The sequence below is a fragment of the Oncorhynchus keta genome, chromosome 24, assembly GCF_023373465.1.
Source record: "Oncorhynchus keta strain PuntledgeMale-10-30-2019 chromosome 24, Oket_V2, whole genome shotgun sequence".
Lineage (NCBI taxonomy): Eukaryota > Metazoa > Chordata > Actinopteri > Salmoniformes > Salmonidae > Oncorhynchus > Oncorhynchus keta.
In genome coordinates this window covers 41,686,348-41,704,252 of record NC_068444.1, presented here as the reverse complement: position 1 = coordinate 41,704,252, position 17,905 = coordinate 41,686,348, and the positions used below count along the sequence as shown (strand labels likewise).

At 44.8% G+C, this 17,905-nt stretch overlaps 1 protein-coding gene across 1 annotated transcript; it reads right to left on the bottom strand.

The window, feature by feature from the left end:
- Positions 1-2,121: 2,121 nt before the first annotated feature.
- On the bottom strand, positions 2,122-17,663 carry LOC118357568 (transmembrane protein 204-like). The gene is made up of 3 exons (XM_035734812.2): positions 16,078-17,663; positions 15,189-15,344; positions 2,122-3,438 (listed from the first exon to the last, which is right to left on the bottom strand). Exons 1-3 carry the CDS (start codon positions 16,364-16,366, stop codon positions 3,194-3,196), a joined length of 690 nt encoding a protein of 229 aa, XP_035590705.1. The 5' UTR covers positions 16,367-17,663; the 3' UTR covers positions 2,122-3,193.
- Positions 17,664-17,905: the final 242 nt, after the last annotated feature.

Sequence of the window (17,905 nt, the reverse complement as noted above, 5' to 3'; positions counted from 1 at the left end):
GAGCGTGAAAAACCCAGCAGTGTTGCAGTTCTTGACACGCTCAAACCGGTGCGCCTGGCACCTACTACCATATATAAGGGATTATAGCATTCACCTGGATTTACCTGCTCAGTCTGTCATGGAAAGAGCAGGTGTTCCTAATGTTATGTACACTCAGTGTATGATGGGGGTCCCTGGGTCGCCGGGTTTGTCTGGGCAGTGGTCACTGGACAAGAAAAGGTTGAAGACACACATGAAGACTGCCTCTCTCTCTGAGACATACTGAAGTATTATGTCATATTGATGCAGTATGTCAGATACAGTGTGGAATGTCTCTCCTCAGTCCAGAACTTCTTTGCTATTTCCTGTCATTCATGTTGTCCTTGACTCCATGTAATACGCTACAGGGTTATCGCTCCAAGCCTTCATTTACTAAATTTCCATTGCCATCGTCCATCTATTTACAGGGGTAATGCTTCATCTTTTCCATTACCGAGTCAGAAAAAACACTTAAGGAAGTCTCCAGAAGTACAGCTAGACTGATTATGGCAATGGTCACCAGTACAGTGATTGTTGTAGTGAAGTCACAAGTTTTGTACTGTATCTCTTAGGCAAAGCTATAACTTTCTTTATGAGAAAAAATGTACACTAGTCTAACACTATTTAATAGGTCACACAATATGTCTTGGTATTTTGACAGTGCTTATCTGTGATTGTGAGTTAGCCTATAAATATAGTTGACGTATAGGCTACTTCATATAATTCTTTGTAGATGCGTGACTCCTTCAAAGCACTTACCCTTCACTATAAGCTCAATTTTAGGGTCAACGGTCTCAGTATTGCTTGATACAATATAGAGCCTTTTCTCTAGATTAGCGATAGGAAACACTTCGGTGTAGATCAAAGAGGACCACTGTGTACCATAGGCTAATTACTTTTACAACTGTAATGTATTGTGTTCATCGTTCATCAGTAAGCCCTGATGCATTTGAGTTTTTAGACTCTTGCCACAGTTTTTTAAGATAATCCAGTAACTTGAAGTATTTTCTAACCATTAACCTCCCTCATAGAATTTAATAAAAAGTACATGTTTGAAGAAAACCACCAGGAAAAAGGACAGGCGGCCGGTATACTTTTAGTTACACTAAATATTTATTTAATGAAAACAGTCAATGGCAAAGGAATATTGGGGCACTTCTTCGTCTCTTCTATGCTCTTCTTTGCTTCACCTACTCAGTCATCCTTCTCCTCTTTGGCCGCCTCTTCCAAGACCACCTCCTTCTGCTCCTTCATCTCCTCCAAGCACCTGCACCTCCTCATGCTCCAGGCTGCCATACTGCTCATGGTACCCCTGGACGAGCCCCTGTGTGCCTCTTCCTCCACCTCCTTTGTGTGTTCCACCTTCCAGTGCAGACTCTCCAGGTGGCCTGCAGCTTCTAGGCTCGGTCAAACACCTCGTCCCCCTTGGGCCTCAGCTCCTCTGCCTTATCAAGGATGTTTGTTAGTAAGCCAGTGCATTGGTCCAGTCTTTCCTCCCTAGCCAGGAAAACGTTCTCCAGCTTGGGCTGTCAGTTTTTCCCCTCCAGTTAGATGTGAGAGACGTAATTGCAGTAATTCAATTAATAAATTAAGACAATTGCATCAGAATCAAACTTCAGTCTTAGGTATCATGTCTTCTTACCAGGGCGCAGATCCTCAGGTGCATGTTGTGCAGAATCATGACAAAGTGGTCATCCATTCCAGGGCCAGCCCTAGAAGAACCCTCTGGGGTAGCAAATGCTGTTGGTCGTATGCGAGTCATGCAGGCTATAACTATGGCAGGGGCAGCCACAGTGGCCAAATCCAGGGCAGTGAAGTCAGGGGGTGGGCAGCAAGTGTTTGAACCAAAACAAACCAATTGAACCAAAACTATTCCGAATTGGATTCCTTGACCAAAATGATCTATCGTCATGGATAGTTGGCAACACTAAGCAAAATGGAATTTTGATAAAAAGCTGGTGTTAGGAGACTTAAGTTAGGGTCAGCTGATGACTTCCACTGCAATTCATGTCTTTCCTTCCATCACATCAAAGCCAATCGCCAACTTCAATGAAACTTCACTCTAAATAGAACAGTAATTTAAAAAGACAACACTAGACACTATTGCATTTTATTTATTTATTATTATTTTCATGCATACTCACTGTTTGGTTTGAAAGTGACTACTCCACAAACGGCTGATTTCTTTGCAGCAATATGATATAAGATCATTATTTTAATACAACTGTATATAATTAATTTAAGTGCATGTACCACAAGTGAGCAGATTATCAAAAGGAAAGCGTCCTTACCAAATGAGCTCAAATGTTTATGGTATTTACTGTGTCTGTTGGGCCAATCTGAAATCATCAATGACAGGACATTCATACAGAGGTCTGAGGATCTGAGCAAAATGTGTTGTCAAATTGCCATTAAACACCCTTTGGTGGTTTGGATAGAGAGAATTAATGTGTGTACACTTCACTTGACAACACTGTGTTCTCAAGATAAAGGTAGAAATATGGTACCTAATCGACAGTTTTTAAGTATACTTTGAATGGATTGGATGGGGTTAACTCATTTTCAAGTCGATGCTAACCAGAGAGTTGTAACCTAAATCACTTTTAATATTAAGAATAATATAAACAATATGCAGGAAATATATGTTATTACATAAGTACACATAGAACAAAACATGTCAAGATCCAGCTTGATCTCTTCCAGGGTGTTTTCAGGGGGTGTTGCTGAGGAAATACAAATTCTCTCTCTACAAATTCCAGGGCAAACAAACCTTCAAGCACACCTTTTGAGTAATTGGCTTACAGCATGTCTACTAAAATGATACATTCACTACAGCTTATGGTTTTTAACACTGACTTTTCATTCATCATTTTAGATGGATGTTTTATGGCGAAACTATCCTTGCAGCAAGGAGCATTACTCAGTCCAGGGCAGCATTTGAGTCCATGAGTCATTGTACATGATAGCCATCACGTGAGAAGATGTAGAACTGTACGACAGTGAAAGCATGTTAGTCCAGCACCGGTAGAGTCACGTCAAAACAAGTGTCTTCTATAGAGTCATTCATTGAGGCACCTGGTCGGATAAGAATATGAAGAGACAGTCAGAACATTGTCTGTTCTTCAGCATGTTAGGTAGTCCTTATTGACAAATGGGGGTCAGGGCTCAGGGGTGCTCAGCAGGGCGACTCCACATAGTCGTTGTCGAGGCGTGGGTGGAAGTTCGACGCCAGCGAGCGGCTGATAACAATGACACGGGGCGTGAGGCAGTCGTCGCGGCGATGTAGGATGTTCCAGATGAGCATGGCGGCGGCCAGAGTGGCCAATAGACAGGCGGCGATGTCCACGTAGCACGAGTAGGACAGCTGCGTGTACGGGCCGATCCGGTAGAATGTCACCAAGCCGATTACCAGCACAAAACCTGGGGAGTGAGAGACAGGGAAGGGTTAATTCAATGAGACCGTAATCATCTAAAACAAATACTATAGCTCCTCAAGTGCCTATGTGTATTTTAGTCTTCATCTCAAACCATTTATTAATTGAATTACTTTAACAGTGATGTTAATGGAGAGGGGATGTAAAATCGAATCTCACTGTTGCTAACTTCTAAAGCAATAACAATCTATGGGGTTTTTCTCTGGGAGGGCTTCTGATATTTCAGTATCAAAGGAAACACAAGGAAATGTCATACTTCTCACAAAACCTATCCAAATAAGTTTTAAGACCATTCCAATTCCTTTTTGATTTAATCTTAAAACACATTGTTGTAGCCTACGCCACAATGATCCAGGTCAGGAAGATCACAAAAGAGAGAACACTATTCACAACATGAGTCAACTATTTCAGTGTTCATCAACAAACTTTAGCTCACTGATTTTGCCTTTTTTTGGTCACCATCACACTGTTAAGGTTTGGATATGAATTGGTGAAATAACCCCAGGGGGAATTTAACCCTGTCCTCCCAACCAACCCTGTTCTCCCACAAAGTATGACAACATTTGTAACTGAAATTAACCATCACCCACAATGGATTGACCACTAACCTAGATCTAGATCTCAAAGAGGAAGTCCATTTCATGGATTTAAGTAATGCCTGGAGCCAGTCGATAGTTCATCAATAACACTCATCTCGGAGCATGTCCAATCAAGGGTTGGTATAAATAAAGGCACCAAAAATAATTGCTGGAAAAGGGGATGATGGCCCATTAGGATTTGAATCAGTCAGTTTCTTGTGGCAGGTCAGAACGCCAGTGCCAGTGCTGGACTAGCGTTGAAATTTTGTGTAATTGGCTTTCTCTCTCAATGGGTCATTCAGATTTGTGAGCCGGTCTTTGTTTATGAGAGGATGTCATTAGATAATTGTATATATGCCTGTGTGACTTATGAGTGTGTGTATGTTTCTTATGTGAAGGTGTGTCTGCATTTGAGTGCAAGTGTTTGTCCGTCTGTGTGTGACTCCTTTTCTAAGAAACCATAAAGCCCTTCACCTCCCCAGTCCTGGGGCTCCAGGCTGGGTGGGCTGTGTGAACTGCTTTTTTTTGGCACAGTCTAATGTTTCTGGCTTCCTTCCTCTTCTTCCTCTTTCCATCCTTCCTTCCTTCCCCCCTCTCCACACCCCCGCTTTGGGTTTGCATATTGGGACGTTTGACAATATCTATCAGGCAGTCTGAAAGAAACTGAAAGGGCACTACCTTGAACTTTCTTTTAGAAGGAGTACCGTGTGCGCCTAAATTGAAACATTTTGCCACCCCCAGACATTTTTGAGCACAAGAAAAAATATTTGAGGTAAGAAAGCTCGAATCTTGAATTTTTCTAGGCGCAATGGTGCTCCTAATTTCTAATTCCAGGTCGCACAGCAAATTTGTAGCCACATATGCAAGTAGAATGGTCGCACTATAGAGTCCCGATTGACTGAAACACTTATTATCTTATCATACTAAGTCAACTGAACTGAGGAGCAGCAGTGTAAAACAAAACAAATGGGGGGGGTGTCAATGTAAATAATCCGGTGGCCATTTGATTAATTGTTCAGCAGTCTTATAGCTTCTGGGTATAAGCTGTTAAGGAGCCTTTTGTTCCAAAACTTGGTGCTCCAGTACCCCTTGCCGTGCGGTAGCAGAGAAAACGGTCTATGACTTGGGTTACTGGAGTCTTTGACCATTTTTGAGGCTTTCCTTTGACATCGCCTAGTATATAGTGGGGCAAAAAAGTATTTAGTCAGCCACCAATTGTGCAAGTTCTCCCACTTAAAAAGATGAGAGAGGCCTGTAATTTTAATCATAGGTACACTTCAACTATGACAGACAAAATTAGAAAAAAAATCCAGAAAATCAAATTGTAGGATTTTTAATGACTATTTTCAAATTATGGTGGAAAATAAGTATTTGGTCACCTACAAACAAGCAGGATTTCTGGCTCTCACAGACCTGTAACTTCTTCTTTAAGAGGCTCCTCTGTCCTCCACTTGTTACCTGTATTGATGGCACCTGTTTGAACTTGTTATCAGTATAAAAGACACCTGTCCACAACATCAAACAGTCACACTCCAAACTCCACTATGGCCAAGACCAAAGAGCTATCAAAGGACACCAGAAACCAAATTGTAGACCTGTACCAGGCTGGGAAGACTGAATCTGCAATAGGTAAGCAGCTTGGTTTGAAGAAATCAACTGTGGGAGCAATTATTAGGAAATGGACATACAAGACCACTGATAATCTCCCTCGATCTGGGGCTCCACGCAAGATCTCACCCCGTGGGGTCAAAATGATCACAAGAACGGTGAGCCAAAATCCCAGAACCACACGGGGGGACCTAGTGAATGACCTGCAGAAAGCTGGGACCAAAGTAACAAAGCCTTACCATCAGTAACACACTACGCCGCTAGGGACTCAAATCCTGCAGTGCCAGACGTGTCCCCCTGCTTAAGCCAGTACATTTCCAGGCCCGTCTGAAGTTTGCTAGAGAGCATTTGGATGATCCAGAAGAAGATTGGGAGAATGTCATATGGTCAGATGAAACCAAAATATAACTTTTTGGTAAAAACTCAACTCGTCGTGTTTGGAGGACAAAGAATGCTGAGTTGCATCCAAAGAACACCATACCTTCTGTGAAGCATGGGGTGGAAACATCTTGCTTCGGGGCTGTTTTTCTGCAAAGGGACCAGGACGACTGATCCATGTAAAGGAAAGAATGAATGGGGCCATGTATCATGAGATTTTGAGTGAAAACCTCCTTCCATCAGCAAGGACATTGAAGATGAAACGTGGCTGGGTCTTTCAGCATGACAATGATCCCAAACACACCGCCCGGGCAACGAAGGAGTGGCTTCGTAAGAAGCATTTCAAGGTCCTGGAGTGGCCTAGCCAGTCTCCAGATCTCAACCCCATAGAAAATCTTTGGAGGGAGTTGAAAGTCCGTGTTGCCCAGCAACAGCCCCAAAACATCACTGCTCTAGAGGAGATCTGCATGGAGGAATGGGCCAAAATACCAGCAACAGTGTGTGAAAACCTTGTGAAGACTTACAGAAAACGTTTGACCTCTGTCATTGCCAACAAAGGGTATATAACAAAGTATAGAGATAAACTTTTGTTATTGACCAAATACTTATTTTACACCATAATTTGCAAATAAATTAATTAAAAATCCTACAATGTGATTTTCTGGATTTTTTTTTCTCATTTTGTTTGTCATAGTTGAAGTGTACCTATGATGAAAATTACAGGCCTCTCTCATCTTTTCAAGTGGGAGAACTTGCACAATTGGTGGCTGACTAAATACTTTTTTGCCCCACTGTAGGTCCTGGATGGCAGGAAGCTTGGCCCCAGTGATGTCCTGGGCCGTACACACTACCCTCTGTAGCGCCTTACGGTCAGATGTTGAGCAGTTACTATACCAGGCGGTGATATACCCGGTCAGGATGCTCTCAGTGATGCAGCTGTAGGACTTTTCGAGGATCTGGGGACCCGTGCCAAATCTTTTCATATCTTTTCATATCTAAACTATGTCATGCCTGAATTTACTTACCAGTAATGTAAGTAAATGTAAACCAGCCCAGTAAATGCCCTCAACTTAATTTGCTGTGCACTCAACTGTGGTGTGACATCACCCACAAGACTAAGAGGTCCTTGCTTTCAAATTCCCTGACTTCTTAACCTATCGCTTTTCACTTGCTTTTCTATCCCTCCAGAAAGAAGCACATTTTCCCCTTGTATATTTTGTTTAAGTTGTGCCAATGCCCCATTGTGTAGGGGAGACACAACTGCCAAGGCCACAGTTTGGGCATGGTGCCAGCTGTAAACCCCACCGGCTTAATTGCAACAGAGTTTAAACCTGAATCTCAAACGCACATAACCCTTCACCTTTGACCCTCTGATCTTGACTCTCTCCATTCCGTCACACATTCCTGAGCATATCAGTCTCAAGGGGTGAAAACGGGCTGGTGTTATACTCAGCCAAAGCTCAGACCTGCCAATAGCAGTGTTGAGATATCACTGAATGGAATTGGATATTGTTATCCCACTGTCTGCATGTGATAGCTGAGGTTTTTGGCTCATCTGAAAACTCAAACAGAGCATTCTTTCCCGAGAAAGACTGGCTGCTGGTAAAAATAACTCATAACCATTCACAGCAGAGAGAGAGAGAAGCCAATTCTCAGTGGGGGAGGAGAGGAACGAGGGATGAATTGCTGAGTGGTGGAGGTATACTAAACTGAACCAAACTCAGGAAATGAAGGCCTTTTAGACTTGAGCCTAGATTAAGTGAAGGCATTGGGAATGCTGGGAAATCACTGAGCCTGCTGCTTTTAAACATATTGTAAATAATGTCGCAATTTTTTTCCAGTGGAGATTACGTTCATGAATTGCCTGACTGTGCTGCGGGACAGTGTATGTGCATTGATTATTCAAATGTAAAGTTAACAGGATTCTTGAAAATAACTAACGTTTATCATCCAATCAGCATCCAGGATCCCCCCCATCTTTGCCATCAGAACAGCCTCAATTCGTCGGGCATGGACTCAACAAGGGGTCGAAAGTGTTCCACAGGGATGCTGGCCCATGTTGACTCCAATGCCGCCCACCTTTGGGTGGTGGACAATTCTTTATACACACGGAAAACTGTTGAGCATGAAGAACCCAGCAGCGTTGCAGTTCTTGACACAAACCGGTGCGCCTGGCATCTACTACCATACCCCGTTCAAAGGCACTTAAATCTGTTGTCTGGCCCACTCACCCTCTGAATGGCACACATACATAATCCATGTCTCAATTGTCTCAAGGCTTAAAAATCCTTATTTAACGTGTCTTCTCCCCTTTATCTACACTGATTGAAGTGGATTTAACAAGTGACATCAATAAGGCGTCATAGCATTCACCTGTTCAGTCTATGTCTTGGAAAGAGCAGGGGTTCTTAATGTTTTGGATACTCAGTGTATAATAAGGCAATGAGTAGCTTTGGGAACACTGATACCTAGTAACCATTGTTATCTCTTCTGCTATGAAGTCCTCACCAAGGGTCATCGCAAGTCATCTATTGTTTTGCTCAGTCTTGTTGATCAAATATGGTGAAGTCTTCAGATAGTGGCATTTGAGTACAAAGGAAGATGACCTTTTTCCAGCAGCATGTATTTTTAGCTGGTGGAAGTAGGTGTGTAAGTGTCTGTCTGACTCATTAGTCGTGTCACTATTCTTACTAATGTCAACATGTGTGAAGGGCGTTTATAGTAGATGGCCTGTTTTTGAAAACAGCTACCAACGACCGCCATAGATATCCATACCTAAAATCATTCTACCATCGTATTAAAGGGATAAACCACCCCAAACACCTAATTCCTATGATTAACGGTGTTAAAAAAACACTAGCGCAGAGTATGTTGCTATGGCAACAAGGAACATTTCCCACAGACACACAGGGTGCATTGCGAGATGGTACTTGAAGGAGAAATTGAGTTGAATAATTTAGTACACTGTTTAGATTGAGCACATCTAAGCAAAGTATATACTTTTTCATAACGGATGAAACGGATATGGATATGAACGGATATGAACGGATGGATATGTTCTAGACAAGAATGCCTATACCATCTATTGGCGGATTTGTTGATTTAGAGTGCAGGTAAGTTTACCTCCACGGTATTCACATCCTACCATACCTTTTGTCTGTACATTATACCTTCAAGCTATTTTATCACCCCCAGAATCCTCCACTCTGTACCGGACGTCCTGGATGACCAATTTTCATAGCTTTTAGGCGTACCCTTATCCTACTCCTCCTCTGTTCCTCTGGTGATGTAGAGGTGAATCCAGGCCCTGCAGTGCCTAGCTCCACTCCTATTCCCCAGGAGCTCTCTTTTGATGACTTCTGTAACAGTAATAGCCTTGGTTTCATGCATGTTAACATTAGATGCCTCCTCCCTAAGTTTGTTTTATTCACTGCTTTAGCACACTCTGCCAACCCGGATGTCCTAGCCGTGTCTGAATCCTGGCTTAGGAAGACCACCAAATATTCTGAAATCTCCATCCCTAACTACAACATTTTCAGACAAGATAGAACAGCCAAAGGGGGCGGTGTTGCAATCTACTGCAGAGATAGCCTGCAGAGTTCTGTCCTACTATCCAGGTCTGTACCCAAACAATTTGAACTTCTACTTTTAAAAATCCAACTCTCTAAAAACAAGTCTCTCACCGTCTCTCACCGCCGCCTGCTATAGACCACCCTCTGCCCCCAGCTGTGCTCTGGACACCATCTTCGACCATCTTCAGAGCTCGTGCTGCAAGGCGACCTAAACTGGAACATGTTTAACACCCCAGCCTCCTACAATCTAAGCTTGATGCCCTCAATCTCACACAAAATATCAATGAACCTACCAGGTACCACCCCAAAGCCATAAACACGGGTACCCTCATAGATATCATCCTAACCAACTTGCCCTCTAAATACACCTCTGCTGTTTTCAACCAAGATCTCAGCGTTCACTGCCTCATTGCCTGCATCCGTAATGGGTCAGTGATCAAATGACCTCCACCCATCACTGTCAAATGCTCCCTGAAACACTTTAGTGAGCAGGCCTTTCTAATCGACCTGGCCCGGGTATCTTGGAAGGATATTGACCTCATCTCGTCAGTAGAGGATGCCTGGTTATTTTTTTTAAATGCCTTCCTCAACATCTTAAATAAGCATGCCCCATTCAAGAAATGTAGAACCAGGAACAGATATAGCCCTTGGTTCTCTCCAGACCTGACTACCCTTAATCAACACAAAAACATCCTATGGCGTTCTGAATTAGCATCGAACAGCCCCTGTGATATGCAACTTTTCAGGGAAGTTAGAAACCAATATACACAGGTAGTTAGAAAAAGCCAAGACTAGCTTTTCCAAGCAGAAATTGCTTCCTGCCACACAAACTCAAAAAAGTTCTGGGACACTGTAAAGTCCATGGAGAATAAGAACACCTCCTCCCAGCTGCCCACTGCACTGAGGATAGGAAACTCTGTCACCACCAATAAATCCACTATAATTGAGAATTTCAACAAGCATTTTTCTATGGCTGGCCATGCTCTCCACCTGGCTACCCCCACCCCGGTCAACTGCACTGTACCCCGCACAGGAACTCGCCCAAGCCTTACCCATTTCTCCTTCTCCCAAATCCAGTCAGCTGATGTTCTGAAAGAGCTGCAAAATCTGGACCCCTACAATCTGGACCCTAAAATTATCTGCCGAAATTGTTGCAACCCCTATTTACTAGCCTGTTCAACCTCTCTTTCGTGTTGTCTGAGATTCCCAAAGCTTGGAAAGCAGCTGCGGTCATCCCCATCTTCAAAGGGGGGCTCTTGACCCAAACTGCTACAGGTCTTTGAAAGCCAAGTCAACAAACAGATTACCGACTCTTTTGAATCCCACCGCACCCTCTCCGCTATGCAATCTGGTTTCAGAGCTGGTCATGGGTGCACCTCAGCCATGCTCAAGGTCCTAAACGATCATTTAACCGCCATCGATAAGAAACAATACTTTGCAGCAGTCTTCATCGACCTGGCCAAGGTTTTCGACTCTGTCAATCACCACATCCTCATCGGCAGACTCGATAGCCTTGGTTTCTCAAATAATTGCCTTGCCTGGTTCACCAACTACTATTCTGATAGAGTTCAGTGTGTCAAATCGGAGGGCCTGTTGTCCGGGCCTCTGGCAGTCTCTATGGGGGTGTCACAGGGTTCAATTCTTGGGCCGACTCTTTTCTCTGTATACATCAATGCTGTCACTCTTGCTGCTGGTGAGTCTCTGATCCACCTCTACGCAGACGACACCATTCTGTATACGTCTGGCCCTTCTTTGGACACTGTGTTAACAACCCTCCAGACGAGCTTCAATGCCATACAACTCTCCTTCCGTGGCCTCCAACTGCTCTTAAATACAAGTAAAACTAAATGCATGCTCTTCAACCGATCGCTGCCTGCACCGGCCCGCCCGTCCAGCATCATCACTACTCTGGACGATTCTGACTTAGAAGATGTGGACAACTACAAATACCTAGGACTCTCTCGTTGGCTGGCCCTCGCTTCATACTCATCGCCAAACCCACTGGCTTCAGGTCATCTACAAGACCCTGCTAGGTAAAGTCCCCCCTTATCTCAGCTCACTGGTCACTTTAGCAGCACCCACCTGTAGCATGCGCTCCAGCAGGTATATCTCTCTGGTCACCCACAAAACCAATTCTTCCTTTGGCCGCCTCTCCTTCCAGTTCTCTGCTGCCAATAACTGGAACGAACTACAAAAATCTCTGAAACTGGAAACACATCTCCCTCACTAGCTCTAAGCACCAGATGTCAGAGCAGCTCACAGATTACTGCACCTGTACATAGCCCATCTATAATTTAGCCCGAACAACTACCTCTTCCCCTACTGTATATATTTATTTATTTACTTTGCCCCCTTCGCATCCCATTATTTATATTTCTACTTTGCACATTCTTCCACTGCAAATCTACCATACCAGTGTTTTACTTGCTATATTGTATTTACTTCGCCACCATGGCCTTTCTTTTGCCTTTACCTCCCTTATCTTACCTCATTTGCTCACATCGTATATAGACTTATTTTTCTACTGTATTATTGACTGTATGATTGTTTTACTCCATGTGTAACTCTGTGTTGTTGTATGTGTCAAACTGCTTTACTTTATCTTGGCCAGGTCACAATTGTAAATGAGAACTTGTTCTCAACTTGCCTACCTGGTTAAATAAAGGTGAAATAAAATATATATTTAAAAATATATATATTGTTTTAAAAGCGTTATCCCCTATCGCCAATGACAAGAAACATATCCAGTGCATTCGGAAAGTATTCAAACCACTTCCCTTTTTTCACATTTTGTTACATTGCAGCTTTATTCTAAAAGGTATTAACTAAAAAATGTTCCTCATTAATCTACCCACAATACCCAATAATGACACGGCAAAACCAAGTTTTTCGATAATTATTTGGGCTAATTTATTAAACAAACAAAAAACATACCTTCTTTACGTTAGTATTCAAACCATTTGCTATTAGACTCAAAATAGAGCTCAGGTGCATCTGGTTTCCACTGATCATCTTTGAGATGTTTCTACAACTTGATTGGAGTCCACCTGTGGTAAATTCAATTGATTGGACATGATTTGGAAAGACACACACCTGTCTATATAAGGTCCCACAGTTGACAGTGCATGTCAAAGCATAAACCAAGCCATGAGGTAGAAGGAATTGTCCGTAGAGCTCCGAGACAGGATTGTGTCGTGGCACAGATCTGGAGAAGGGTACCAAAAAAAAGTGTTGAAGGTCCCCAGGAAGACAGTGGCCTCCATCATTTTTAAATGGAAGAAGTTTGGAACCACCAAGACCCTTCTTAGAGCTGAGCAATCAGGGGAGAAGGGCCTTGGTCAGGGAGGTGACCAAGAACCTGATGGTCACTCTGATAGAGCTCCAGAGTTCCTCTGTAGAGGTGGGAGAACCTTCCAGAAGGACAAACATGTCTGCAACACTCCACCAATCAGGCCTTTATGGTTGAGTGGCCAGACAGAAGCCACAACGCAGGAGTGGCTTCGGGACAAGTCTCTGAATGTCCTTGATTGGCCCAGCCAGAGCCTGGACTTAAACCCGATCAAACTTCTCTGGGGAGACCTGAAAATAGCTGTGCAGCGACGCTCCCCATCCAACCTGACAGCTTGAGAGGATCTGCAGAGAAGAATGGGAGAAACTCCCAAAATACGTGTGCCAAGCTACATTTCCAAATATTTCTAAAAACATGTTTTGACTTTTTCATCATTGGGGTATTGTGTGTAGATTGATGCGGGGGAAAAAAATATTTAATTCATTTTAGAATAAGTCTGTAACGTAACAAAATGTGGAAAAAGGCAAGGGGTCTGAATACTTTCTGTGTGGACTCTAGCTATGATGCGTTCCTACTAATTTCACAGACGGACCATATCGAAGGGGGGAAATTTGTATTTTACCCACAGATAGAACATAGGGTTTCACCAAAATGACAGGAGTTTTGTGATTTTTATTTTGGGGATGCATTATCCCTTTACCATGAGTGACACTTTATAGCATGCCAAACAATAGTTTGTCTCAGTGGGTTCTTTTGGAAGGGAATCAGTGATTATTTGGGTGGGTCCCATCTAAGACCTTCAGATAAAAGTTCTGGCGATGTCTGCCGAAGAAGCTAGCATTGAGAGGGGACCCTTTATTTGCCTCTGTTCCTGGACATTCTGTAAACAGGCATAAAAGCTAGGCCAAGCTTATCTGGACAGCAGCTATCCCCACCCTGCAGCATTTTTCTACCAACTAACCCAACAAACGCGCACACACATATAGACACACATATACACACACACACACCCTCACTTCCAGAACCCAGTCAGTCCCTGTCGAACTGTCTTTCATGTCTGCTCTCCCCCTCTTTCCTCCTCTGCTCGGGGATTGCATAACAGGTAGTCGCAGGCATTTCCTCGTCCTGAGCAGGGATTTCCTGGCGCCCGACAGTCGCTCCCTTTTTTCGCTGGAACTCCGGCCGGCCCACCAGCCCAGACTGACGGCCTGCTATATTTAGCCATCAGACCCTTGGATGCTGCGCCTGCTGTGCCACAATACTGCCCGGGGCTGACATCCCTAAACAACAAGCTGTGCACTCAACAAAATGTGACAACGTCACACTTCCTCAAAAGGGGCACTGGGACAAGGACATGCCCACACTGCCGCACAACCCTCTGGGATGGATGAAGGAGAGGGGTCTTGATTTGCCCTTACTGCCCACCTCCTCTCCTTCTTCCCATTGCTATTCCTGGTTGTTATCGTCTTTAATTGACTTTCCAAGAAAATTCCTTCTTGGAACGATAAGGGACGATTCTAGTCTTTTTTTCCCTCCTTTTCTGTTTCCTAGTCACCCCCCTAGTTTGATTTGTTTGGTTGCTCTGGATTAATTTATGATTTTTGTCCTCAAGCCAATCCTCAAAGCTCCAAGGGTTCCTCTTTTGGCCTCCACTGGGGAACAACAAGGGACTTTTATGTTTCTTTGCAGCAACACACTGTGACCATTTTTAGATCTGAGGAACGCTCAGAAAAGCCTCAAGCGACTCTATTGAACATTTCAAAGTTGAAATCAAAAGCCAGACACGTGTAATAGGTGTTTTATAGTGTGGTTTTCTCTCACTTATGTTTAGGTGTCTGCTGGCCTCCACACTCATTAGTGTTTTGGAAAAATGGAACACAAATGTCCATGGCATATATATGTTTATCAAATTTCACATAGAATTCAACTCTGTGCTTGACCCGCTGCAGTGGTTATGTCCAGGCTTGTAGGTGTCTGGTTTCCACTCTACTGGGACTGCCACATCTGGCTTCTTGTCTTTGTGCATCATGTCAGAGTCACAGTATAGGCCAGAGTTACTGTTTCTCAACCATTTTTTTGTGCCAATGACTGGCAAGCTATTGCCCTTCCTTCCCTTTTTGGAGGACTGCCGACATTAAAAACTATCACTTGAGAAAAAATAATCAGGTACACCTAACTATCTCAGGGACCGGTAAACCTCATTCTAGGGACCAGTGCCGGTCCGCGGACCAGAGGTTGCTGACATTAGGCTAGGCTATATGTCATGTTGTGCAGTGTATTAAACATATTGGTGTGGATGTATAGTACTCACTGGCCAACTGGAAGAGTGCGGCGATGGCCTCCTCCCACCACTGGGAGTCCTGGGTGACAAAGGGCAGCTCCATCAGGCCCAGCAGGAAGATCAGCTGACCGGCCGTCAGCGCCACCGTGGCCATCAGGTTACACGCTCGCATCATGTCAAACTGCACTGGAGGGAGGGGAGGGGGGGGGGGGCAGGGAGAGAAATTATGAATATGGAAAATTATTATCTCAAACTAAACCAGAGACATTAGGGCAACATCATGTGAAGACACCTGTTGATATCAGAGTCCAATGCGTCATAGCAAATAACCATTCATGAGCTGAGCTGATCAATGTCATTACAATGATGCATCTTTGTGTGTAGCCTTTATCAAGGGCTTAATGGAATGATGGATTCACTGCAAATCAACATTGTTTTTTTACATCTGTAGACAATGCCCTATGAGTTCTGAGAGTTATTTTTGTTTGTTATTATTATTATTGTTATTTGTTTTCACTGAATGAGGTCCCCTGGACTGCCGCTGCCTGTTATGCAGCTGGCCTGGGGGTCAGTTGGCCTGGGGGTCTTGCTGCCTCTAGTGTTGCTTTATTTATTGAATTTTATTTAACCTTTATTTATCTGAGCAAGTCAGTTAAGAACAAATTCTTATTTTCAATGAAGGCCTACCCCGGCCAAACCCTAACCCGGACGACACTGGGCCAATTGTGCACAACCTGGAATCGATCCAGGGTCTGTAGTGACTCCTCTAACACTGAGATAGACCGCTAAGACCGCTAAGCCACTCAGGAGCCCAATAGGCCTACACTATCCATCTCCCCATACATGCACATCAATTAGGCGCACTCTTAACTAAGGGTTTTGGAATGAAGCACACTCATGAAACACAAACACACATTACATTTGACGGTGCTGCGGGACTCCTGGTAGCCTGCGTACTCCGAGCCCCAGCCCAGACCCTCACACGGCATCTGAGTCCCCTGACCTCTCCTCCCGCCCCCCTGAGGTTCGTCCCGGCCCCTCTCTCCTCCAGTCATGACGGGGCACATCCTCCACAGCCCCACGTTGCGCTTGCGTCCATCCTCCAGGGCCTGCAGCACCCAGCTGGGGGTGAAAGCTGCCACGTTGTTGAGTACCAGGGACAGCAGGGCCACCATCACCGCCACCGCCACCAGCCGCTGCACGGCCATGCACCGCTGCCCGCCCGCCACCTCTGCCTCCACCACCTCCTCCCTCTCTTCGTCCCCTTCTTCCTCTCCCGTGCTGCCCTGCCTCTCCTGGGCAGCAACACCAGCGGCACTTGGGGCACCCCGGTTCTCCTCCTCCTCCACTGCCAGGCAGCTAGCGGCTTATGCTAACCCCAGGCAGTCGCACTGCTGAAGAAAAAAGGGAACGTGTTGTTAGCTCAGCTAAAGAACATCTCCGTTCATCCTCATTTGTTTTTGGTGGTGGAGGTGGGTTGGTTCAGCCTTCCTCCTCGGAGTGCACAGTGGGCAGGCATGGGTTAATCCGACCGACACCGAGGTCCATTCCACTGGCTTTGGTGACTGAATGCAGCTTGACTCTCGGACTCGAACCTCTCTTCAACCGTCTCTTTTCCACTTTTATCACCCCTTTTCTCTCCACTTCTGATTTCTTCTGGCTGCCCTCCTCACCTTTGGTTCTCTGCAATTTCAAGTTATTTTATTCTCTGTGTAAGCGCCTGTCTCTTTTTCCCCTCAGTTTCTTTCTTCGTTCTTCTGTGTTTTTTTCTTCAGACTCTACACCAGAGGTGGTGGGAAAATGGAGAAGCAGTGTAGAGCAGCAGAGCAGATCGTCTGGATCGTGTTGCTCAGCTCACTGAGGCTTAACCAAGAAAGGGCTTTGTCAGCTGGAAGAGCGATCTCTCACTGCGCAAGCTCTAGTCTTCTTCTGACCCTCCTCTCGCTCTCTCTCTCTCTGGGAAGAGTTGGTGCTCCTGCTCTCTCTCTCTCTCTCTCTCTCTCTCTCTCTCTCTCTCTCTCTCTCTCTCTCTCTGGGAGGAGTTCGTGCTCCTGCTCTCTCTCTCTCTTTCTGAGAAGAGTTGGTGCTCCTGCTCTCTCTCTCTCTCTCTGGGAAGAGTTGGTGCTCCTGCTCTCTCTCTCTTTCTCTGGGAAGAGTTGGTGCTCCTACTCTCTCTCTCTCTCTCTGGGAAGAGTTGGTGCTCCTGCTCTCTCTCTTTCTCTGGGAAGAGTTGGTGCTCCTACTCTCTCTCTCTCTCTCTGGAAAGAGTTGGTGCTCCTGGTACAGCTCAGTTCCAGCGGTCAAAAAAGGATTAGAATAAAGGGTTCAGGGTGGGAGATATCAGTCTTTGGCTCCAACAGGTTTGACCAGACAACTCCCTCCCTCACTCTCTGTGTGAGAATTTGCGCTCCTGAGTCTCACTCAGAGAGGACAGCCCATAGAGCCTAAGTGGTGTTCCAGATGCTGCAGCTCTTCTTCTGCCTGTGTGTGTGTGTGTGACAGCGACAAACACACTGGCCCCCACAGCCTGACCAGCAACAGGATGCGTTTCCTGATAGGAAAATGGTCAGAGGGGGGCAAAAGGCGGACCCTCTCCTCTGTCCTTTTTTTCTCGTAAACCCTCTCTATCTCTGTCTGTTTACCTACCCTCTCTCTGTCTTTCTCTCTGTGTCGCCAAACCTACTATAGTTATTTTCTGGCTCTGAAACATCTGTGTAAGACGTGGATTCAGAGAACGATAGAGCCGT